The 26,880-nt window shown below is 37.2% G+C and overlaps 1 protein-coding gene across 5 annotated transcripts; it reads right to left on the bottom strand.

The window, feature by feature from the left end:
- SLC16A14 (solute carrier family 16 member 14) lies at positions 1-26,674 on the bottom strand. 5 transcript variants are annotated; one of them, XM_081956352.1, is made up of 5 exons: positions 25,887-26,674; positions 11,897-12,172; positions 7,493-7,636; positions 5,220-6,221; positions 1-624 (listed from the first exon to the last, which is right to left on the bottom strand). In XM_081956352.1, exons 2-5 carry the CDS (start codon positions 12,156-12,158, stop codon positions 473-475), a joined length of 1,560 nt encoding a protein of 519 aa, XP_081812478.1. In that variant the 5' UTR covers positions 12,159-12,172; positions 25,887-26,674; the 3' UTR covers positions 1-472. The 5 variants fall into 5 exon arrangements, with proteins under 5 accessions (XP_081812478.1, XP_081812481.1, XP_081812480.1 ...); XM_081956355.1 differs by lacking the exon at positions 25,887-26,674 and adding an exon at positions 12,907-12,949; XM_081956354.1 differs by lacking the exon at positions 25,887-26,674 and adding an exon at positions 12,385-12,686.
- Between the last annotated feature and the right edge of the window lie 206 nt (positions 26,675-26,880).

Here is a 26,880-nt window from a genome sequence, read left to right as displayed (position 1 = left end):
CATGGTCTTGGCCTAGAAAATCCGAACTTGTCTTTCTTTCAGTGGATCAGAAATAAGGAGATATGTTTTGGCCACTTGCAATAATCTTCCTGTTGAACTCTGCAGTCTCAAAGGAATTTGTATTCGATATCTTATTATAGCAGTAAGCAATTGCAGAAAGATGAAAATCCATTCTATCAAACTAGGAACCCGATACTATTTATATGCAAGCACCAAGATTCAAACAGACTTTTTATTACACTGGCCCTCTATTTGGTGTTTGATGGTGAATGATCATACCCAAGCTCTTTGTTTCCTGCCTTTTACCTCCAACTTCACAAAAATTAGTGTTCAATTATTGATTGACATGTACCTTAGTATAAGGGTTGATATGTTCAGTTTTGTTTAACACTACTATCTCCATCAGATATATAATTTGATACTTCCTTCAGAAATGCAAGATTTCTTCCATAAAAACATGAATTGAACAGTTCTAAACATTTCCATTTTCTACATGTTTTCCTGATGCTGGCTTTTCCTTATCTATATAAGGCTGAATGAGTAAAGTAAGTATTCCCACCATATAAAGGAAGCCACATATGTAGAAAGAAAAGTCATATTTTTGTGTGAGATCATAAATCCATCCTAGAAAATAAAAAGAAAGCAGTTAATAGGGTACCATTAATAATAATCAAGAAATATAGAACATTACTTTTTCTATTAATACAGTATTACTCATTGACATACAGTGGGGCAAAAAAGTATTTAGTCAACCACCAATTGTGCAAGTTCTCCCACTTAAAAAGATGAGAGAGGCCTGTAATTGGCATCATAGGTAGACCTCAACTGTGAGAGACAAAATGTAAAAAAAAAGACCAAACAATCACATTGGCTGATTTGGAAATAATTTATTTGCAAATTATGCTGGAAAATAAGTATTTGGTCAGTATCAAAAGTTCATCTCAATATTTCGTTATATATCCTTTGTTGGCAATGACAGAGGTCAAACGTTTTCTGTAAGTCTTCACAAGGTTGGCACACACTGTTGCTGGTATGTTGGCCCATTCCTCCATGCAGATCTCCTCTAAAGCAGTGATGTTTTGGGGCTGTCGCTGGGCAACACGGACTTTCAACTCCCTCCAAAGGTTTTCTATGGGGTTGAGATCTGGAGACTGGCTAGGCCACTCCAGGACCTTCTTACGAAGCCACTCCTTCATTGCCCAGGCAGTATGTTTGGAATCATTGTCATGTTAAAAGACCCAGCCACGTTTCATCTTCAATGCCCTTGCTGATGGAAGGAGGTTTGCACTCAAAATCTCACAATACATGGCCCCATTCATTCTGTCCTGTACACGGATCAGTCGTCCTAGTCCCTTTGCAGAAAAACAGCCCCAAAGCATGATGTTGCCACCCCCGTGCTTCACAGTAGGTATGGTGTTCTTTGGATGCAACTCAGCATTCTCTCTCCTCCAAACACGACGAGTTGTGTTTCTACCAAACAGTTCTATTTTGGTTTCATCTGACCATATGACATTCTCCCAATCCTCTTCTGGATCATTCAAATGCTCTCTAGCAAACTTCAGATGGGCCCGGACATGGACTGACTTAAGCAGGGGGACACGTCTGGCACTGCAGGATCTGAGTCTCTGGCGGCGTAGTGTGTTACTGATGGTAGCCTTTGTTACGTTGGTCCCAGCTCTCTGCAGGTCATTCACTAGGTCCCCCCGTGTGATCCTGGGATTTTTGCTCACCGTTCTTGGGATCATTTTGAGCCCACGGGGTGAGATCTTGCGTGGAGCCCCAGATCGAGGGAGATTATCAGTGGTCTTGTATGTCTTCCATTTTCTAATTATTGCTCCCACAATTGATTTGTTCACACCAAGCTGCTTGCCTATTGCAGGTTCAGTCTTCCCAGCCTGGTGCAGGTCTACAATTTTGTTTCTGGTGTCCTTTGACAGCTCTTTGGTCTTCACCATAGTGGAGTTTGGAGTGTGACTGTTTGAGGTTGTGGACAGGTGTCTTTTATACTGATGACAAGTTCGAACGGGTGCCATTGATACAGGTAATGAGTGCAGGACAGAGGAGCCTCCTAAAGAAGAAGGTACAGGTCTGTGAGAGCCAGAAATCTTGCTTGTTTGTAGGTGACCAAATACTTATTTTCCACCATAATTTGCAAATAAATTATTTCCAAATCAGCCAATGTGATTGTTTGGTCTTTTTTTTTACATTTTGTCTCTCACAGTTGAGGTCTACCTATGATGCCAATTACAGGCCTCTCTCATCTTTTTAAGCGGGAGAACTTGCACAATTGGTGGTTGACTAAATACTTTTTTGCCCCACTGTAATTTTATATCTAACTTTTTTTCATCTGTAACAAGATCGTCATACATTACATTCATTTCGCCACTCTCTCAAATCAGTCTTTTGTCTTTTATTGTCTTAAGCCTGAAACAATAGTGGAATGCTAGTCTGTTTCTTCAAATTTATATTTTAAATATACTTTTTCTATAAAACTTCTGGAGCATCTACTTATAGGTGAAACGCGAAAAATTAGAATATCGTGCAAAAGTTCATTTATTTCAGTAATGCAACTTAAAAGGTGAAACTAATATATGAGATAATTCAAGCAGTGATTTGTCATAATTGTGATGATTATGGCTTACAGCTCATGAAAATCCCAAATCCACAATCTCAGAAAATTAGAATATTATATGCAATCAATAAAACAAGGATTGTACATAGAACAATATCGGACCTCTGAAAAGTATAAGCATTCATATGTACTCAGTACTTGGTTTGGGGCCCTTTTGCAGCAATTACTGCCTAAATGTGGCATGGAAGCTATCAGCCTGCGGCACTACTGAGGTATATGGAAGACCAGGATGCTTCAATAGCAGCCTTCAGCTCTTCTGCATTGTTCGATCTCATGTCTCTCATCTTTCTCTTGGCAATGCCCCATAGATTCTCTGTAGGGTTCAGGTCAGGCGAGTTTGCTGGCCAATCAAGCACAGTAATCCCACGGTCATTGAACCAGGTTTTGGTGCTTTTGGCAGTGGGGGCAGGTGCCAAGTCAGCTGGAAAATGAAGTCAGCATCCCCATAAAGCTCGTCTGCGGAAGGAAGCATGAAGTGCTCCAAAATCTGGTAGACGTCTGCGTTGACCCTGGACTTAATGAAGCACAGTGGACCAACACCAGCAGATGACATGACTCCCCAAATCAACAGATGCTGGAAACTTCACACTGGACTTCACGCATCTTGCAGTGTGTGCCTCTCCGTTCTTCCTCCATACTTTGGGTCCTTGGTTTCCAAATGAGATGCAAAAGTTGCTCTCATCAGAAAAGAGGACTTTGGACCACTGAGCAACAGACCAGGTCTATTTTTCTTTAGTCCAGGTAAGACGCTTCTGATGTTGTTTGTTGTTCAGGAGCGGCTTGACAAGAGGAATACGACATTTGAAGCCCATGTCCAGGATCCGTCCTTGTGTGGTGGCTCTTGATGCACTGACTCCAGCCTCAGTCCACTCCTTGTGAAAGTCCACAACACTTTTGAATAGCCTTTTCCTGACAATCCTCTCCAGGCTGCATTCATTGCTGCTGCTTATGCACCTTTTTCTTCCACACTTTTCCGTTCCACATAACTTTCTATTAATGTGCTTTGATACAGCCCTTTAGGAACATCCAACTTCTTTTGCAATGACCTTTTGAGGCTTTCCCTCCTTATGGAGGGTGTCAATGGTTTTCTGCATAACTGTCAGCAGTCTTTCCCATGATTGTGATTTCTCCTGAACCAGACTGAGAAACCATTTAAAGGCTCAGAAACCCTTTGCAGGTGTTATGGCTTAATTAGCTGATTAGAGTGGGACACTTTGAGCCTAGAATATTGCACCTTTTCACAATATCCTAATTTTCTGAGATTGTGGATTTGGGGTTTTTATGAGCTGTAAGCCATAATCATCACAATTATGACAAACCATGACTTGAACTATCTTGCTTTGCATGTAATGAGTCTATCTCATATATTAGTTTCACCTTTTAAGTTGCATTACTGAAATAAATGAACTTTTGCACGATATTCTAATTTTTCGAGTTTCACCTGTAGATAAAGAGGTGGGGCAACTTTGCTGTGACTGTGATAGGCTTGTTTATTGCCTCCATGGGTTTCAAGAGCCAGGACACTGACCCATCCAGTTCTAATTCTTTCAAGGGTAATTGGGATAAGGGATTCAGACAGGGTTTATTTTTATTTGCACACAGGTAAACCAAATTATGCCACCAAAATACTGTTTGCAAATAAATGTTCTGCAAAAAATGGGCCAAAAAGGCATATTTTGCACAAAGATGTGCAAATCTAAGTCTTAAATCCCACTTTCACTAAACATAAGTGCATGTGATTAAAATATATGTTTTCCTGTTTGCTTCTCTTTTCAGTTTCTTCATTTTTCTCTGCTCCTTTATATTTATTAAAATTGCAGAATCCTGGTTGGAAGAAACCATTTCATGCTCCTGCTCCATAGCAGTATCCACATTAAAGTATTCCAGTAGATATCCAGCCACAACATGAATTTATCCAATAAACCAACTATCCCTCAAGATAGTAGAGTCTGTTGTTAAAATGCTGTTAGTATTAGAATTCCCTTCTTCCAAAAAATTCAATAAGAATGTTCCTGAAAGACCATTACTGTCATTCCTGCATTCTGAGATAACTATATAACACCAATTATTAAAAATAAAAACAGTAACAATAATGTAATAGTACTATGGGATAATAAATATTTCTATAAAGGAGATGGCTAAAACCTGTCTCTTCTTGACATATTTTGCTGGTGTTTTGTGGAAAATGAACAGTATCTGATGATTTTCAAACTTTAATATCAGAGCTATGCAAAACATTCAAATGAGGTTTTTATATTTGGCAGGCCGGCCACCAAAGCAGTTTTCAAGTCTTTTCTTCCTAGAGAAGCAAAGCAATTGAGCATGTAAATATAAATAAGCTGCGATTATGCACTAGTTAGAATGCAGCGTTGCAGGCTGACTCTGCCCACAACCAAGAGTTCGATCCTGACCAGCTCAAGGTTGATTCATCCTTTCATCCTTGGGGGTCAGTAAAATGAGACCCAGATTGTTGGGGGCAATATGCTGACATTTGTAAACTGCACAAAGGTGTAAAGCTATGGTGTGGTATACATCTAAGTGCTATTGCTACTGATACCATGTAAGCCAAATAAAATGTTACATTTACCTGCAAATGGTGGTCCCAAGAGTGCTGATATCCCATTAGCGCAAATGATGATTCCATAGGCATTTGCAAGATGCTTAATCCCTACTAGATCTTCAGTGACAACAGGCATAAGTGAAAAATATCCACTGGAAAATCCTATTAGGGCACAAACCACTGCTAGGCTAGCAAATGTATGCATTAATGGCAAAATAAAAATGCAAGAGACAAGAGTAAAATTAGCTGCCATGAAGACATTCCAAACACTGATGCAAGGCAAATCAGAGATTATGCCAAGGACGACCTTCCCCAAAATGTGAACAATGGCAATAATTGAAGTCAAAGGAAAGATGTCATTCTGTGCTGATAACCTGTACTGTTTCACTATTTCAGGGAGATGGATGAAAGGGATCACAAAAGTGCTATAGGCAAATAAAGCCCAAAATACAAAAGCAGCAAATGTTCTATTGGTGAAGAGAGAAGCAGTTCCAAAGTAACTAGAATACCAGGTCCTGAAGCCTTTCTGGCTTGTGACTGTCAGCTGGCCTACTCGCTTTAGAATACCAAGAGTACAGATTTCCTTTTGGTCTCTGATTCCATCTTTATTTTCCAAGGCTGAAATTTTGGCAATGTTTTCTTTTGTACCCTGTCCTCCCTTTGCCTCTTTCTTCGCTTCCCTTAAAACACAATTAGATGTTAGCACTTCGGCAGAGCAGGAGAGAACTTTTGTTGGACTATTGCTTTGACTCTTGTTTCCATCCTTGCTTTGTTCAGTAGCTTCCTTCTTATAACGAATTGGCCTCAGAAGTGCTCCACAAACACACAGGTTCAGACAGACTGCGCCATGAAGGAACACGGCATTCCTCCAGCCAAACTCCAAACAAAGATATTTCAACAAAGCTGTCATCAGGAAAGCACCAAAGCCTGTTCCAGTTGTGCTGAGTCCCTGGGCAAGAGCCCTTCTCTTTTGAAAATATTCTCCCACCATGACCACAGCAGGCAGGTACACCATCCCACTTCCAATACCTGAAACATGAAACATTTCAGACTTATCCAAGAACTCTCTATGATTGTGTTAATAGATGAAGATTAACTGACAGAAAATCATGAAACAGGAATGAAAGGCTGGGCTAAATATCTAGACAAACATAGGTTTTGGCCCTCAGGAACTAGAAATGGGGCATGAATCATTCTAGGATCTTTTCAAACTTTATGTGTTGGAAAGTAGTATTTCATCCTAAACTCATTAATGGTCACATTCCAAAGCCATCTATCCTAGAGCAAATCTACACTTCAACTTTTGAATATCAACTAAGTTATTAAACAGGGGTGTAGAGTTTGTTAGAAGGCTCTCTTGATTTCTTTTGAAAGAGGGACTCTACTTTTTAAATGTAGACTTAAATTCATAATCAACAAGTACAATAGATATTTGTGATTCATATCAGTCAGGCTTTAGGTCAGTGCACTGTTACTGTTTGGCAGCTGTTTTACTCCTTCCTTCTGGGCTAGTTCCAGGAAAGACCTGGCCTATGACCCTTCGTTTTCAGAATGCCAGAGGATTCAATATTCTCTCCCACTTTTATTCAGTATACAGTAGTACATCTGACACTGCTGGACTAGGTCATCTACTGTTAAATATTATTAGTGTGCAAATGATTACATCTAGATCCCTAGCTGGGCAAATAATGCTATGGAAGATGTTCCAATGTTTGGAGACTGGGGGGGTATGGATGAGGAGGAATATCTTAGGCTCAAAACTAGCAAAACAAAGTGGCATTGATTTCAAGGACCTGCCAATCCCAATGATTTACCTTCTGCAGTTCTTTATTAAATACCACTTCTCCAGGTAGAACTAGTGCATAATTTGGGAGTTCCTTTGGATTCTTGCTTTCTACTCAGGGAATAGGTGAGAGCAGATTCCAGAGCTTTTGCAGTCTCATCGTGTGCCAAATACCTCCTTTCCTGAATCAGATGGGTCTTCTCTCTGTCACTCATGTCCTTGCAACTCCCATTTGGACTATTACAATGCACTCTATATAGGATTACTCTTTAAGACAACTCCAAAATTCCAACTGGTCCAAAATGCAGCTCCATGAATAGTTATGATTGAATACATACTGTGTTATATATGCAATGTAACACCTTAATCAAGCTTATATAGTCTGAAGTTACAATCTGTGTGTTCAAAAATGAGCTCATTTGCTGCCACAGACTAAGGCTTGTTTGTGTTAGCATATTTATATTCTTCCAAAAAATAGTAGATTTCCTCATGTATATCCAAAATTATTTATGCTTACCAGCTATAATTCCAAATGTAATAAAGAGGTAATGTACATTTGAAGCATAGGAACTTAATATCCATCCCAGGGCATTCAAGAGTCCTCCAGTTATTGCTGTCTTCCGACACCCACAGGTGTTAATAAATAAACCAATAAAGGGACCTGTGACAGAATATGTGAAATAGATTGCTTTCATAAACTCTTAATTGTTTTCTTCATAAATATGAGACTTGGAAGCATTTAACTACAATTTGCCAAATCAGTATACATCGCATAAGCATTAATTGGTAAAGGTCTATACTTAAGGATTTGTCCAGTTAGTTCTTATCAATACATGAATTTAAGATACTAGATTACAGCAACCTTACACAAATGTAATTTGTCTCAAAAAGCTAAATGTCTGTGGTACAAAACTATACTGGTAGCATCTAAACTCCTATACTGGTAGTCCTCAATTTATGATCACAATTGTGACTGGAACTTTCATTGTTAAACAATGTGGTTGTTAAGTGAATTGCACCCAATTTTATGATCTCTTTTGCCATAGTTGAATCACCAGTCATTGGGTGAATCACACAGCCATTAAGTAAATCCGTCTTTCTCCATTGACTTTGCTTGTTGGAACCTCCTATAATAATGTGACCCCAGGATGCTGCATGTGTCATAAACAGATGCCAATAGCCAAGCACCTGAATTTTAATCATGTAATTGTGGGGACATAGTGATGGCTGTAAATGCAAAGACTGGTCCTAAGTCACTTTTTTTCAGCACTGTTATAATTTTGAACAGTCATTAAACAAATGGTTGTAAATTGAGGACTACCTCATTTACACTGAAGGCACTCCAAGGTTATGTTTTCACCAAAGATCAACTAGCAATAACAATTAACCATGCATGATTTTATTCCCTATACATGCATGCACATACACAGATACTAATTTAAGCCTGAAATTCAGATTTAATGTGTTACTCATACCCCAGAGAGCCATCATATTAATCCAGATGCTGTAATTAAAGTTTATTGAAGGTTATGGCATCTGGGATGAAGACCCTCAAGATAGAGACTTATAATATAACCATATGAAGTTTGACAAATAGGCAGAATATACAGGTTAGAAAATCAATATATAATGCATAAAATAATAGCACGCACAGGAAAGTAATGGTGTTCTGTGTGTGCTTCCCAATGTCATTGATTTTGTCAAAATTATAAAAGAGTTGCAGCCTAAATTCTGCCAGCTTTTTGTCAATGTCTACAATATGACAGGATTTGTGATAGGACACCACAATGCTGCATTTGGCCTGTCAATCATCCACCCTTGCCTCCCCACAGATGCACTATTATCCATTGTAATTTCGAAGTGAATATATCATGCAAACTCCGTCTAAGATTGAGTTTACCCATTGTATTAATCCATAATTGATTGGATTTGTACAATATTCTAAAATGGTGATCCTGAATAAATAATTTTCTGGATTTGTACAATTACTAACTAATAGAGTTTATGGCTGTATTTAGTCTAAAGCAAGCAACTGAAATTATAGACTGTACAATACATCCATAAACATGTACAATACATACATAAAAATTGCATGTCAAAAAGCCAGACTAGCTATAAATTAGAAATTGGAAGGAAATCACTGTTTACCATCATCCTATATTCCAGCCTATTGGAAGAACTGGCCTATTAAATCAATGTAAACCTGGCCTGATAAAATATTTGGCATAAATAGCTGAGGATGGATGCTTTCAACTTCCAAGCTGTCATACTGTATCTCAAATCAGCTATGGTTACAGTGTTTGTCTTAATATTTGTATCATCATAGTCATATTAGTGCTGTGGTCATCTACTGATTTGCAACATCACTTTTAACAATAAGCAAAGAAGCTGTATGTTACATCACAAACATATGCAAGCTTTTGAAATCCATTAGGAACAAACAAACAAAAATAATAAAAGACACTAGAAAATCTATCCCACAATAAAATCCTAGCCATTCTAAAATTTATTTCTATGTTCTAATTTTATTTTATTTACATGAATCCACATTTCTTTTAAATTAAGTCTCTTTAAGTTAGCAAGGGGACTGATTTGAGCGACTATAATTCTTAACAAATATATTTCTACTGCTGTTTGAAGAGGTCCTCTTCAATAGCCTAAGGGAAGGAGAAAGTGCTTGCCAAACTTGTATTTTTTATTAACTATCTTTCTTGTTAATGATTAATAGAGCAAAAATGCTGATGTCTCAGTTACAATTTACAAAGCATTCATCTGTTTTCTTCCAGATTATTGTAATACAGTTCAGAATACTAAAAATTAGGATAAAATCATTTCTTAGCACTTAATGCAAAACATAATTATTTCTCAGTGCCAGACTTTAGGAGTTTCTTTAAATCGTTCTAAAACAAGACATTTTTAGATCATTTTGGAATTAGGAGATAAACAGAAATGCACATTTTTCAAGTTTGAATTAGTGATAGAGTAATTTATCATAAACCATTTACAAGGAACTATAGTGTTTCTGTCGCAGACATTGTCTGAAAAGCTGCTAAAAATTAATTCAGAAATCCTCAGACGACCAGCTGAAAATTCCTTAAGAATATATGTTTTGATTCCTGCATTATGCTGTTCTCAGCAAGTTAAAGTTTGTCCGAAGTTTCAAAACATTATCTTTTATGAATACAGTAATCTGTATGTGCTCATGACAGACTAGCACATAAAATTGATAAAGGCCTCTAATGAACCATCTACAGACTCAATTTGCTACTGAACACTAGCTTCAAACTCTTCTGAACTTTATCATGCTGCAAATGGCAGCATTGTAGTATCTGTGCCATGAAGGAAAAAATTCTGAGGTTGTATAAATCACCCCATTGAGAACTGGAGAAAGGAGAATTCAGTGATTTATTTATTCAGAACATTTATATAGTTACCCTTTTTACAGTGTATATCATAACCCTCAGATTCCCCTGATCTGAGAACTACAGTCAGATCTCTGCCAATTGAACCAAATGCAATATTTAGGATGAGTGGGTGGGGAGGAATCATTAAAGTGGACAAGCAAAATACTTGCAGGCCTACCAGAAAGATGGTCAGGGCAGGAATTTGTTTTAACCAAACTGTTGGGCTGCCTCTGTCCCATTGTTGCTGCTCAGCCCAACAAATCCAGCAGCAGAACAATATTCTGGGTCTCCTCTACTAAACAATGCCATGCTGTTGGATCCCAGTTTTGTGCCTTTTCTTTGGCAGGGCCTGTCTATAAAACAGCATCCCTCTAGAGATCTGCATAACCTCCAACCTAGTTAGCCTTTCAAACGGTGTTTGAAAGACTTTCCCCCAGTCATATGGATCAGGAAGTTGGATGTGCTCTGCTGTTGTTGATGTGTTGTTTGTGACCAGAATTATTGGGTTTTATACTGAGCACCAGATTGTTTGCTGTTCACGTTCATGTTTTAATCCTCGCACATTGCCCGTAGTATTATTCTGAGATGGTTGGTCATGTATGCAATTTAAATAAACAACTGCATTCAGAGTTTGGGGGATTCTACAGAAACCATCTGAATAAGGTATAATTCAGACATTAAGGGCCTATGAAGAGAGCCTCCTGATCCCTCCTCCAAGGTGGCCTGCTTACTGCTTGTTGAAGACCCTATTTTCACAGTGGACTCTCCATCTCATTGCCACACTGTTGTTGAGGCAGACTGAAGTCAGGGTCAAGGTGACCTGGGAGGAAAGTTGTTTTCCATCCGAAGTGCAATAATACCTTCTAGGCAAACATTCTGAATTGCATCAAAAAGGAATCTAAAGGTGGTCGGCAACCTGCACAGCCCCAATTAGCTCACTGCAGTACTTCCCTACCTGCCTGTGAGGCTTTGTTCCTCCCCGTTTCCTTTCTGGCTGCTGAAGAGAATAGAGCCTTGCTGTAAAGCCTGCAGGAACTTCTTCTGCAACATTTTGCAAACATTCATGCTTGTTCTCTGACTCAAAGAATTCTATCACAGATGAACGCCTAAAACAACCACATTTTTTGCTGTACTGTATTTTAAAACTGTTATATGACCAAATCTAATTGGCTCCACTAACTATGAAATAAAATTTAAAAAACTATGCATTGTTGTCACATGCTCTCCAGAAAAGTTTCCACAATCAAAAAGATATTAATCTGAGCATGCTATCTCAAGGAGACTGCCATATGCAAATCTAAAGAATATTTTTTTATTAATAAGGTAAGACTGAGCAAATATGTTCAATATTACATATGGGAATCACCATGTTATTGAGTATTTCTTATCCCATGTATAGAAGCTTTCTCCGCTGAGATAATGGGTTACCCCACATAACTGCATAGGACCAATTTTGATACATCAATATTTAATCAAGATGGCAACTGGTGTAAAATAGCAACAATATGGGATCCTACCTACAATCAGAGTAATGCCCATATTGAGGGAGCTGACCCATGCTGTCAACCCTCGACTTTGACTGAACTCTTCAAGCCATTCCATGTTGAGAATTCCAAGAGCCATTTGTGATCCCATGATGAGTATATGCACCAGGAAAGAAGAAAAGACTATCATCCAAGCCCATCCTCTATCGATATCTGGATTTGAATTCAGCTTCTGGTCTGTCTCTTTGGAGTTCTTTTCAGAATACGAATCAACATCTTCGTGACTGTCATACATTTTTGGTCAAGTACCTTGAAAAAGATCAAATAATATTTAGTAGTTCCTGATAAGAGCTGCATTTCATTTACTTACTGTTACATTTTTAATAAGATGAAACACAAGTGGATGATGCTTGCCAACTGACCAATTCAATAGTACTTTATTGAATTGACTACTTTTCAGAATAAATCAGGATAAAATCTTTGGGGGAGGAATTGTCCCCATGGAAGAACAGGCTACTTACAAAAATTGCAGGCACCTGTGCTGCCTTCTTCCTTTCTTGTCTGAGCCCTTCCCACCCCTCATCAACACAATAGGGCTGCTATTCAAGCTGTAACCTTGAAACAGGTGTGGGAGAAGATAGGAGTTTTGGAAGCTTTGTAGTTATCAGCAAATAAGGCAAAACAGCCAAACCAAAGGAGGTGTTTTTCTTTCAAAAGGAGTAAATTGTCCAGAGGAAAAAGAGGCACAGCTAAGAAAAGTGCAAACATACTATGGCACAACATGGAAAGTTGCAAATATTCTACATGCAGGAGAAAAAAGCAGGAGAAATAGTGTAAGAAGAAAATAGCTTTGCTATAGAATGTAGTATTGTAATAGTAACTCAATAATAAAAGTATTGTAGGTGTAATTATTGTAATAATAATGTGTGTAGAAATATCAATAGGACAGAATATAGAATAGAGAACACTTTGTATATAGACTTGTAATTCTTACACTTTACCTCAGTATATTGGTTTTTATCAATATAAAATATCTTACCAACCTTTATAAGGAAATATTAAACATCGGTCCAGACTCCAGGGCTTTGGGGGCTTTTTTGAGTTTAGATCAATCTAATTAAACTAGTTTAATTTTTAAATAAACCTGAGATTCACCCAAGCTAATAATGTAGGACACTTTAGGGTTAAAGTGTTTCCCTGCTTGCTATCAGTACAGTCAATAGCTTTTTAAAAATTGATTATATTGCATCTTTAGCCAATATAATTTTTAAAATGTAATTGTTCCATGCTTACCAATATCCATGTAGAAACACCTCTAAAACTAAAATTGATTAAAGAACAAGAGAAAAAAAGGCAATACATGGGTTTTCATTTTCAAACATCTCTTCCAGTGATACAATAGCACATAAATATTGTATATCTGGTAAAGTTTTCTTTGTTTCTGCAGCTGACCTAAGGGAAAACAAAGAGGGCCATAATCTAACCTAAAATTAACCCACCTGCTACTTTCTATAGTATACCATCTGCACTATTGACTTTACATAATTATACCATCTGTTGCTTATCTCAAGATCTTAAAAGCTGCTTTGGGGGCTCTGCCCCTTCTAAACTACACTCTTTTTTAAAAAATGTGTTTGTACTATCATGTATTCCAGCTAAAATGCATCCACTAGTAAATTTTGTTAACATCTGCAGAAAAATCTTTGCCTTTGGAAGAGAGGGGATAACATGCTCTTAACACTGGAAAGATAAATGACAGAAATACATGAACTCGCTTTTCATGGGCTCATTTCACCGCATCATTTCACTGTTGGCTGAATGATCAGAAGAGCAAAAACCATGTGAGCCAGTTTGATCTAGTGGTTAAGGTACCAAACTAGAAACGAGGGGATTATAAATTCTAGTCCTTTCTTAGGCATGAAAGCCGCCTAGTTCAGGCAGCGTCACGGTGGCATCATGTGATGTATTGTGACTTCCCCCCGCTTCACTAAACCGCGCATGGGTGTGGCTCCGGGCCACGGCTGCGAGTTTGACAGTCCCGGGATAGGTGAATTTGAGCCAGTCAAAGTCTCTCAGCCCAACCAAGCTCACAAGATGATTGCAGTGGGGAAAATAGGAAGAAGGTGTATTAGGTATGTTTGTTGTTTTCAGTTATTTGCAAAAAATAATAAAGAGGTAAAAATACATTAAAAATGTGGGACTTTACATGTTAAACGACTATGAGATAAAATTATAAAAGAGCAAGTCCCATAAAATATACACGAAAACACCAAATGTGGATGCCTCAACCTATAGTTAAATTATGGCGTTGCATTAATAATTGATTAATTTTATTAAAAATATTTAGATTGCAGTGTATTTTATTACAACCGCAGCTATATTGGACAGACAATTAATTCACACTGCTGCTTTATTGAAAAATGCAAAAATTTTGGTAACTGAAAAAATTTACTCCCCAGGAAAGCATTTCTAAGGTGACTATTTCTGCATTTGCTGTAGTTGCAGAGAAACATAACCAAAGTACATGGTTTTGATATTTCAACATCTATCAATAGGGAAGGGTATCAAACTGTTTACTTTTGTATGACAGAATTTTGGCAAAGAGTGTTCTTTTTTTACATACACTATATCTCTGGATATCTAAACTGTAAATATACTCTGAAGCAGGAAAGGTCACTTTTTTCTAACAAATTATGCCCACGCCTCCTCAGCTGGACAGCATTATGATAGGACACAAGATTTCACCTCACAACTGAGTCAGAGTAACCTGGACCTCCTACCGTAACCTCCATTCATGCCCTTGCATGTACCACAATTAAATACAATGAAAAAAAAAATAGAAAGCTTAGGTTATCAAAAAGGAGCAGGAAACTCTTTGGAGAAGCAGTGACAAACACTGTTATCTGTTCTTAATCAAACAAGATAAGCAGAGTCCAGTATGCAATGAAATATTAATCAACTCTCATACTCTTTTATCAGAAGCTTGACATTTAGATTTGTTTTTTTTTTTTAATGTCTATGTTTGTCGTGACCAAAGGCAATATATAATATAAGGAGAGAAAGCTGGTGTGGAAGATTGTAGTCTTTGAATCTGTAGAATTTGATTGCTAAAATTCATGGGAATTTTAGCAATCACTTTCATGTTTAGGTAGGAAAGTGATAAAATTATTTTTATTCAGGTAGAGCAATTTTGTTGTGAAGTTAAAATATATTTTCTGACATTTCACGATAAAGACTACATTTTACATCACAAATATAGACAGTCCTCGACTTACAACAATTCACTTAGTGACCATTCAAACTTACAATGGCAGTAAAAAAAGTGACTTATGACCATTTTTCACACTCACCCAAATGGCTTTCATGCCTAAAGCAGGACTAGAACTCATGGTCTCCCAGTTTCTAGCCTGGAATCTTAACCACTATATTAAACTGGCTGTCAATTTCTATACAATGAATTGTACAAACACATAACTTTCATAGTTATTAATGACAATCTATATGCTAGTCTTAACTTCAGATCATAAATCAAGCCCAAGGACACATATGTTAAGGACTTCTACCAAGCAGAAAAATAACATCTCTTTGAGTTTTTGGTATCAAGGAGCAATCCCCATGCTTACATGATATAAGTTCAGGCATTGGCAACTGACTCATATTTATGACCCTTGCAGTGTCTGGGATTATGTGATCAGCTTTTGCAACTTTCTGACAAGCAATGGGGAATCAGATTCATTTAACAACTATGTTACTAATTTAATAACTGCAGTGATTCACTTAACAAATGTGGCAAGAAAAGTCATAAAATGGGGCAAAACTCTCTTAACAAATTTCTCACTTAACATAAGTTTCAGGCTCAATTGTGATCGGAAATTGAGGACTACCTGTAAAAAGATATCCTGGGTAAGTTGTCAATACATTTCATATAATTCTAGTTGCAGGCGGCAACAGTATGTTAGTTTACAAAGTAATCTCTATAGTAGAGATCCTATATTATCCTAGAGTGGATGTGCCTGTAGCATCCAAAATATGTCACATTGATTGTTACTATCCATGCTAATATTATGTAATGCTACTATAGTCTGCATCTTCTCTATATAATTAAAATTGTAATATAAAAGCTTCAGTTGACCATAGCTATTATTAAGTCCCACACAAGATCAAGTGAGCTAGAACTAGTCAGATTTCAGAAAGGTATATTTAATAGTGTTCTGGGGTAAGTACAAAATCTTGGAAAGTAGACAAAATTTCCCACTTTCATTTGCAGTGAGTTAATTAAATAAAATTCTTTGTGAATGGTTTGAAATGATACTTCCCAAATTATTTTTACATAAGATTACATTTACATCTGTAAGATAAATTATCAATCAACTCTGTTATTTGATTGTTTATACCTACTCTCCCTTTCTTCTCAGCGTCCCCCAATCTCTACCAGCCATGACAAGTGTCAGAGGTCATTAAGTGCAGGCTGAACTGGTGAAGACTGTGATATATAACACCCCCCCACACACACACACACATTTTCTGCATGAAGATGGCCTGGTCTTGAGGGAACTAAAGATATACATTTAATTATTAATGAAAAGGACAAATATATATATATATATGTGTGTGTGTGTGTGTGTGTTGTGTGTTGTATTTGTACTGATAAAATATGGTTTTCTGCCTGCATGGTCTTCTGTGATGAGCCGAAGGACAGAAAGAGGGAGTAGTGACCTTCCTCCCATATTTAGGCATACCAGGGGTTGTAACACAAATATATATATATATATATATATATATATATATATATATATATATATATATATATATATATATATATATATATATATATATATATATATATATATATATATATATATATATATATATATATATATATATATATATATATATATATATATATATATATATATATATATATATATATATATATATATATATATATATATATATATATATATATATATATATATATATATATATATATATATATATATATATATATATATATATATATATATATATATATATATATATATATATATATATATATATATATATATATATATATATATATATATATATATATATAATTTGTTTTCATAGATTTTCACGGGTGTAGGTATGCTGGTTTTGTTGTATTCGGGTCTTTTCCCGTGTAAGATTGAGATTGTCTTTGCAACGTTTCAGCAGGATCTCACCTGCCATCTTCAAGCTTGGGCTTAAAATGGGAACGGAGCTGCCGTCTTTCTGTAAATCCTGGTGGGAGGGGATGGGGTGCTATATATATATGTGTTGTATTTGTGCTGATAAATAAATAAAGGGAGACTAGTATAGATCCATTTTGAGCAATTTAGCTCTCATCAACACAACACAAATATAAAAAGGCAACATTAAAAATAAAAATATGGTTTTCTGCCTGGATGGTTTTCTGTGATGAGCCGAAGGACAGAAGGAGGGAGTAGTGAGCTTCCTCCCATATTTGGGCATACCAGGGGTTGTAACACACACACATACATACATACATACATACATACATACATACATACGCTGGTTTTGTTGTATTCGGGTCTTTTCCTGTGTAGGAAAAAGACCCGAATACAATAAAACCAGCATGCCTACACCCGTGAAAATCTACGAAAACAAATATATATATATACATATACATATGCATATGCATATGCATATACATATACATATACATATACATATACATATACATATACATATACATATACATATACATATATATATATATATATATATATATATATATATATATATATATAAACTTTATTGATTTGATTGTGCTGAAATATTGAGAGAAATAGTGGGAGTACATGGCTAATCATCTTAAGATTCTTAATTTGAGGCAGAACATTTTGGGATAAAATCAACAGTAGATGAAAAATGATACAGAACAAAAAGGAAAGAATATGCATATTGGCCATTTTCAGTTACACAAAAATCATTTTAATGCACAATACAATTGTAAATGTATAAAATACATCATTTTGACAACAAACCATTTCTCATGAAACAACACAAATACATTTGCGAACTGTTAGTGAAGGTAAGTTGATTTTACCCCTGACTATGACTACAGGATTTTCAAATTTAATTAAGTGTCTAAATATTCCCCCTTGTTTTGGCAAACCTTTTGAAATTGATCTAATTACCTGAAGGTGTTGAAACTAGTCAGGCTTAGTCCAAGCTATTCACAGTCAATATATACTATATTGTATGTATGTATGTATGTATGTATGTATGTATGTATGTATGTATGTATGTATTTGTGTTACAACCCCTGGTATGCCCTTTATTTATTTATCAGCACAAATACAACACACACACACACACACAAATACATATAATATAGTATATAGTATATAGTATATAGTATATAGTATATAGTATATAGTATATAGTATATAGTATATAGTATATAGTATATAGTATATAGTATATAGTATATACTATATATATATATATATATATATATATATATATATATATATATATATATATATATATATATATATATATATATATATATATATATATATATATATATATATATATATATATATATATATAGTATATAGTATATTCACAGTATAGCTCTCAGTGATATGAAAGACAAAGAAAATAACTGAAACATTCCACAGTAAATTTAAAATGCAAATCAGTAATTTTCTCTCTACAAAAGCATATCTTTCTATCATTGTATATTCCACTATATTAGCTGTTGCAATGTATCTTTGTTTGCCGTTTTTGGAGTTTATGTTTTCATTCTCTATTTAATCGTCCTTGATGACTAGTTATATTTTTAAGTCTTCTTTTGTATTCGTACATTCCCATGTCTTATCTTCCACGTTAGTACATATTGTAACTGAGCTTCAGGCTCCTTCTTATCCTTTTTCCTTCTAGATAATACGACTGGTAGTTGAGGTACAATATTTATCAGTGTGGCTTGGCTGACCAATTACTATTATTGTGCTTTGTATGTGAACATCCAGGGAGACAGCGCATTTTTGTTTTGTTCCTTTTTTATTGCAAATATTATTGCTAGATTTTGTTGATTAATGTGATGTAGGAAATGTTCTAAATCTTATTCACTGTGATTCCAAAATATGTTATGTGTCATCAGCATATCTCACCCACATATTTAGCTTCTTTGTGATTTAGCAATCCAAAATGGTTGGCAGAAGTAGTTGGGAGTAGATGGCGAAAATGACAGTAAAATTAGATGATAGGTCTAGCTGATTTAAATCTTATTAGTAAAATGTGTTAGATTACAAGTATAAGATTTTCTACAAGTATTAGGTAAAGGTAAAGGTTCCTCTCGCACATATGTGCTAATGATTCCTGACTCTAGGGGGTGGTGCTCATTTCCGTTTCAAAGTCAAAGAGCCAACACTGTCTGAAGATCATGTGGTCATGTGGCCGGCATGACTAAACACTGAAGGCGCCTGGAACGGTGTTACTTTAACATCAAAGGTGGTTCCTATTTTTCTACTTGCATTTTTACATGCTTTCGAACTGCTAGGTTGGCAGAAGCTGGGACAAGTAACGGGAGCTCACTCCGTTACACGGTGCTAGGGATTCAAACTGCTGACCATTCTAATCGACAAGCTCAGTGTCTTAGGCAGTGAGCCATCGCATCCCTTCTACAAGTATTATTTTTATAGTTATTGGTAATGTACTGTATACTGACTTTGTAATATTTTTATTTAAGGTTTTTAGCTTTAGCTGTTGTTAAAGCATTTCTTTCCAAGTTGCTGCAAAATTTAGCCACTATTAACCATATTTTTCATTTCTGAAAAAATGGAAATACATATATGATTCATTTTGAGATATCTATGCAACTTGTTTCACAAGTATGTGAAGACTGCATTTGTGTCTAATAATGGTATATTGATTGAGGATGTGAAAGAGTGTGTGTCTGTGCGTATTCAGATGATATGTTATTGGCTGAGAACCTAAATGATTTGCAATGAATGTTAGACACACTACACACTGTAACAAGGAGTATGGATCAGAAAATTAATGTATCAGGGACAGAAGCGGTTTTGTTTAACAGAAAACACAAAGTGAAAACTGCAAGTTATATAAAAATTTTGAAATAGATGAGTAAGTGAATGATATGTAACTCTTGCTAGAATGCTTTCTAAAGACAGGAAATTGGAGAGAGAAACGTTAAGAGGTGAATGTCCTATTTGAAAGGGAATGATCAGATGTGATTTGTTTACAAGGAATGTAACAATTGTTAGAAGCAAAAATGTCACTATTTAAGAAAATTCTTCTGACAACTTTGGGAGTGGGGGTTGGCATTGTCAAGAGAAACATTAACATTAATTGAATGCTGTAGAAATGGGCAAGTGAGAATAAACAGCAAAAAGTCAAAAAAGTTGCTTGAATACAAACATGAGTGACCTGTACAAAATGAGTAAATATATACACAGTATGGAAGAGGAGGAGGAAGAGGAGGAGGAGGAGGAGGAGGAGGAGGAGGAGGAGGAGGAGGAGGAGGAGGAGGAGGAGAAAGAAAGAAAGAAGGAAGGAAAGAAGAAAGAAAGAAAGAAAGAAAGAAAGAAAGAAAGAAAGAAAGAAAGAAAGAAAGAAAGAAAGAAATTTAATGCATTTTAATGCTGCTCATCTCCCCTATAAGGTGACTTTGGGCAGCTTAAAGATAAGGATCAAATTGCAAAATAAACATATGAAGGAAGAAAGAATGGATTCTTTTTTTATCCTGGTGAATGCCCATGAAAACTAAAACAGTATTTGGGGGGTCATACGTTCCCATTCCAATAGAAGAAACTACCAAACCTAAAAAAGAATTGCTAAAAGGTAGGATATATTTACGTGGTATAATTTTTAAAACCTGAAATAAAACCTTTTGTATGAAATTCATCACAATTTCCATTTCTGGCTTTCAAAGCAATTCTCAGGATTGCAGAAACAAGGACTTAAAAATCCATGATTACAATGTCTTATCTATCTTTTGTACACAACAAGGCTAGGCATCACTGACTAAACCTTAAGCAAGGAAGCAAGATTACATGGCAATGCCTGGCAGTAGCAAAAGATAGTAAGCAATATTTTGAACTGCTCTGTCCTACTAATGTGCATTACCTTCAGGAATTATTCATTTGCTACTTTTATATACTGCCCCACTATTTTTTGTTTTTATTTATTTTTATCTCCATTTATCATTTTTATAAATAAATCAAGGCAGCGAAGGCCTAAACCTTCCTTCTCCTGCTTCTCCACAACAACTATTCTGTGAGGTAAATTGGGCTGAGAGAGAGTGACTGTCACAGTCACCCAAATGGCTTTCACGCCTAAAGCAGGACTAGAACTCATGGTCTCCCAGTTTCTAGCCTGGAATCTTAACCACTATATTAAACTGGCTGTCAATTTCTATACAATGAATTGTCCAAACACATAACTTTCATAGTTATTAATGACAATCTATATGCTAGCCTTAACTTCAGATCATAAATCAAGCCCAAGGACACATATGTTAAGGACTTCTACCAAGTAGAAAAATAACATGTAATCAGAGTGCAAACTAATCAACAAAAACCTACTCAAAAAGAATTTTTGAGATGTAGGAAGCATAGTTTTATGGCAGTTTATCTCTTGAGTTTTTGGTATCAACAAGGAGCAATTACAGCAAGAGTTTTACAAGCTTCACATGCAATGGCATTATCCCAGCAAAATATATCACGCTAAGCTGCTTCTTAAATAGAAACAATATCTGCCTGCCCCATGTGCAGTTGCCTTTGGCCCTCTAGGTGCTGGCCATTTCAGACAACTGAGCAATAGAACTGTCAATCAGAGCATAGACATGCAGAGTAATTCCCCCAATTGATATTCTACAGGAAAGGGCAGAACTGAGAATTAGGATGCATGGGCTAAAAGGAAGGGTCTGAAGGAAGCTTATTTCGCACCAGATAAATCTCTATTGGTGACAGTGGCAGGTTTATAAATATATATTTAGTGACAGAAAAGACAACAATTGACAGCCAATAGATAACACCTTATTAAAGGAATCCATTTACAACCTATTTTAAGTTACTTAATACAGGTGGTTTTCAACTAATGGTGTTCCAAATGTCCACTGTAAGTCATGATAGTGGTAAGTTGAGGTACGCACGTGACTAAATCTGATTTTACAGCTTTTTTGTGGTTATAAAGCAAATACAACAGTAATTAAGCAAACTAAGGCATTTCTGTGGGTGATTTTTTTTTTTTGCTGGAAACCAGCTGAAAAGGCCAGAAAGTGGCCAAAAAAGTGTCAAAAATTGTGGTCACATGATTGTAGAACATTGCAATTGGCCATGAGGGTGAGCTGGTTGCCGAGCACCCAAAATACAGTCATGATTATGGGGATGGGTGAAGCTGCTGGAACTCCAGAACTGGCTTTTGGGAAGGTGCATCATAACTTCAATTGCTAAGCAACTGAGAGCTACCTGTAAAAATTCATAGATACCTTGTTTAACATTAAGGAAGTAATTTTGCACTTTTGTATCCTGCCCACAGCCTACCTACCCATATATATCTAAAGAAATGGAGAGACAAACAAAAGCATTTGCATATGATGTAAGATGCCTCACCGTAAGCAGCCTTATAAATGTAAACTCAGGAGAATGTTTAACAATGGCAACAAAACTTTTAACGATGGCAACAAAACAATGGCAACTTTTAATGATGTTTAACGATGGCAACAAAACTTTAGAGCAGTGTTTTTCAAACATAACAACTTGAAGATGTGCGGACTTTAATTCCAAGAATTCTTTTTCTGAGAGTTGGCCGACATATCTTCAAATTGCCACATCTGAAAAAAACGGCTTTGGATGTAGTCTGGAATTATTGGAAAGATTAATGGAATTATTCTTTAATTTTGAAGGAAGGCAGGAAGGAAAATAAGAAGAGGACACATTCAACAGGGATAGAGCATAACTCCCTCTTTACAGTCTAGCCTCACTAGGTCTGCCTGAAGTGATATAGCCTAGCATTCTTTGGCAACTTGTTAAACCTTTTGTTTAAATGCAGATGTCTTCTCCTGATTCTCCACATCATCTGCAGCGCTCACGAAGCAAAGTCCTGGCATGAATCCAGAAATACAGGCTAGACTGCAAATGGTCTACCAACGAAAAACCACTTCCCTGCTCCTACCAAGAAATCTACATTGATGTGTTTGTGGTATCACCAAGAATCAAAATCAGTTTGATTCTTGGTGATATCAAGAGCCCTTTGATTTACATCACTAGGAGTGGGGTTATTGAAGAGTACTGTCAACCTTTGACCAAAATCAAGAGACCCAGACAGTTCAAATGGGTATAAAGATTTATTGTAAGCTTGAGCTCTCTAAAAGAATCCGAACTACAGGTAGTCCTCAACTTACAACCACAATTGAGTCCAAAATTTATGTTGCTAAGTGAGAAATTTGTTAAGTGAGTTTTGCCCCATTTTACGACTTATTGCCACATTTTTAAGTGAATCGCTGCATTAATAATACAGTTAGGTGAATCTGGCTTCCCCTTTGACTTTGCTTGTCAGGGGATCACCTGACTCCAGGACACTGCAACCATCAAAAATGTGAGTCAACTGTCAAGCATCCAAATGTAAATAACATGACCAGGGGATGCTGCAACGGTCAGAGGTGTGAAAAATGGTCATAAGTCACTTTTTTCAGTGCTGTTGTAACTTTGAACGGTCACTCTGTAAGTTGAGAACTACCTGTACTAGAGGCCAAAGAAAATTAGCAGGAGATAAGAATAGAAGGAATTCAAGGTGGGCTGGACTTAGATCTCTTGTGAGTGTGAAGGGATTCATGACTGATAACGTGTTGGACCCTTCCCTTGGGCTCAGCCTGGTTATCTCCCACATCATTCACATTAACTATATTGAGGAGGACCATGGCGAAAATGACAGTTATGAAAAATGGGCAACCACTTTGAAGGGATTGGAGTTTTCCTGATTTTGGAGGTAGTTTTAAGTATTTCTCCACAATTTCCATCCATTTCATATTTTATGGGAAAGTGTCAGTGTTTGGCATTCAACCAACTGAACTTCCTTAATAGAGGGGCTTCTGAGAATCACAAAAAGGTCTTTAGGGCCAGATGTAATCCAGAGGCTTCAAGCCGTCTATTCCTGAGAGAAAAATTAAGCAGCCTTTAAGAGTTACCGTATGTTCTATTCTGGCTACAGAGGAAAAAATGCTGCTTTCTTTGTTTCTTTCATAATTTTAATGGCTGCATAACTAACATCTACAGTATATATTACCGTACAACACCATCCTACCTCTTCCCCATTAATTTATCTAAAAGATAATGTATGAGAGTGTAGCTTTTTCCAGTCTGGCATCCTTTAGGTATGTAGGCCTACAACACAGAACAGGCTTCTTAGGCTGAAGAGGATTGGCACTTGGTCCAACATTATTGAAAAGCACAGATTGAGATAAATGAATATTAACTCTTACAATTCAACTAAATAAATTGTGAAGAAAGAACTTTGCATTTGCAAATAAAGTTATTTGGAAATAGGCTGAAAAAGTAAGTACAACCCTAAAGAATTCTGTGTATTATGAGGACTTATTGCACAATTCTTGTTCCTTACCAAGTAAACCTAAATGCTTTTCTTGAGTAACCTCTTCATATATCACTGTAAGAAAGTATCACAGGGTTGCCAGGTACATGGGTTCAAAATTATCAATGGAGTGATGTGTCTTAAAACCAAATAATGCACAATATCAAACTTTTTAAAAAAAGAATATTTCAACACACTCAATGTTTCACATTATTAAAAGTTATTGGTCAACTTTTAATTTGGGGATACTAATTTATTTAGGGAGAACCATCCTGGAAAAGGTTGTCATGTTTAATACCTACACATTTGGCCTTGCTTCTGCAACATAGATTCTTAATATTTTAACATTGTGTTGTCTTAATTTTTTACTTGTTTTAAAATCTATAAACCTCTCAGAGTCACCTTAGAAGGGACATGGGTGGCGTAAAAAAATTAATAAATAGATTATAAAGCACATTGAGTAGTACTTGTTACTTACCTGTATTATTACTTGTTTAAATAAAAAGAGTAATATTATTATTATGGCAGGCTTGCTATAGAAATACGTATGCCTAGCCTGTTGTCCTCGAAATATATTGGACTACAGCACCCTTCATACCCAGCCAACATTGGGCATGAGTTGTAGTCCAACAGATCTGGCAGATGCTAGATTAGGAAGGCAATCCTTGGAAACCGCACTATTACTGCACTTATGTACATGGATATTTATTTCTTTGTTGCATTTATATATCATTTTTACATGATCTCACAAGACTATAAACAGTGAAACACAAGCATCCTCATTTGTCTCTTCACAATGAAATTTTAAGGTAGACCAGTGGGGGGGGGGGGAACAGTAATTCAGTAGCTCCACAGCTGAGCTTTGCAATCTAAGGCTACCACTTTGTCTCACAAACCACAGTGTTTTTCTGCTTTTCAAAAATAATATAAATGAGAACATAACACAAATTATATAAAGTACATAAAAAGCTGGTCTTCTCTCTCCTCATTCAAATCCAGGCAGCGCCTCCCCACCCACCCTTAAAGCCAGGATCTGGCTCTGGGCGGATCAGCGCCCCGAAGAGCACCGATCGCCAGTAAAGTGCACACCAGAGAAGCGCCAGGCTCAAAAGGCGCTTTCCGGGGAGAATCCGCGTCTCAAAAAACCTCCGGCCAGCCACAGCAGCGGCAGAATCTTACCCAGCGGAGACGAGAGGCGAGTGACCGCCAGTTACCTCTTTGCAGAGCAGCCTATCTCTTTATCGCCGCCAGCAGACAAAGCTGCGCCGTCGCTGCCTCCCGTGCCTTCCTACCTGAGCGCTCGCATCCTTCCTCGCCGAAGCCCCCAACCCACCCCCAGGCAAGCCTAAACCAGCCCGGCCTGGAAGGAGAAGGGGTGCGGGAGAGAGACCCGGGTAGGCCGAGCACCCTCACACCCACTCACCCCGAAAGGGACCGTTTTAGTCCTCAATGCCTCCCGAGAATTGAGATGGTACAGCCGCTGGTGCTTTCCAGCGATTCCCCAGAAGTGATGCAAGAAGCATGTTCCACTCAGCGTCCGGAGCCTTTCCCTGTTGGCGCGAAAGAGGAGAGGGAAGCCAGAGGAGCTGGGGCTGGGTTGGGGCTTATATCCTCCATTCTCCCCTCCCGACCGTTGCCCTTTCGTCTGCAGAGGAGTTGTTCGCCTCGGCGTGAACCTCCTCCTCCTTCTTCTCCTCCCACCCACCTCCCACCAGCCCATCTCTTGTCTTTGCGCGGTCTTCCAGGCGGGCGGGCGAGCGACACACCGGCTTGTGCTGGTTCGGCGGAGCCTTGGGAGCCCCGCGCATGCTCTCGCCCGGTGACAGAAGTCTCTGGCTTTGGAGGGTTGGACCTGCCTGACCGGTGGCTACCACAGTCCGCTAAGCAGGGCTGGCAAGTTGCTTCTCCAGGCAGATTAGCGGTGTGAGCTGCCGGAGGGGTGGGGATGGAAGGGAAAAGAAACATGTACTCGGAGCGATCAAGAAGCACCTCCTTGATGAGGAGGAAGTGGGGAAGTTTGGGAAAGTGGAAGAAGCCTCGGGAGGGAAAAATAAACACTCAAACGACCGGCGAATTTGCATTCTGGAATAGCTTTTTCACCTTTAGCCTCTTTTTCCAGCCGTCCTTTCTCACCAGGGACCTGTTGCTTTATTTTCTGAATGGCCAGAGGACCGCGGTGAAACTATGTTGAAACACTCTCTCCGTTGGCAACTTTTTTCACAATTAACAAACGAAGGATTTTTGACCTGCAGTCCTCTAGTGTACATTGTATTCCTTGATGGACAGACATAAGTTTATTTAGAAACTAATTGTAGAACCTGCAGGCCTTGGTGCTCTGTGTTGATGTGAAGCTGCTCAGTTAGTTGAGCATTGAAATATCTGCAGGCAAACGACCAAACTCAGAGAACACCAAGGAC

This window comes from Natrix helvetica, assembly GCF_964273705.1.
Source record: "Natrix helvetica genome assembly, chromosome: 5".
Classification (NCBI taxonomy): Eukaryota; Metazoa; Chordata; class Lepidosauria; order Squamata; family Natricidae; genus Natrix; species Natrix helvetica.
This window is presented reverse-complemented; position numbering and strand designations above follow the sequence as displayed.

What these genes read in the sequence shown, in the direction of transcription:
- SLC16A14 (XM_081956352.1), bottom strand. Translation starts at nt 12,158, where the DNA reads ATGTATGACAGTCACGAAGATGTTGATTCGTATTCTGAAAAGAACTCC. An exon ending in TACATTTGGAATTATAGCTG is followed by an intron (nt 6,222 to 7,492) that starts GTAAGCATAAAT and finishes TTCATGTTTCAG; the next exon opens with GTATTGGAAGTGGGATGGTG. An exon ending in CTTGGGACCACCATTTGCAG is followed by an intron (nt 625 to 5,219) that starts GTAAATGTAACA and finishes TTTATTTTCTAG; the next exon opens with GATGGATTTATGATCTCACA.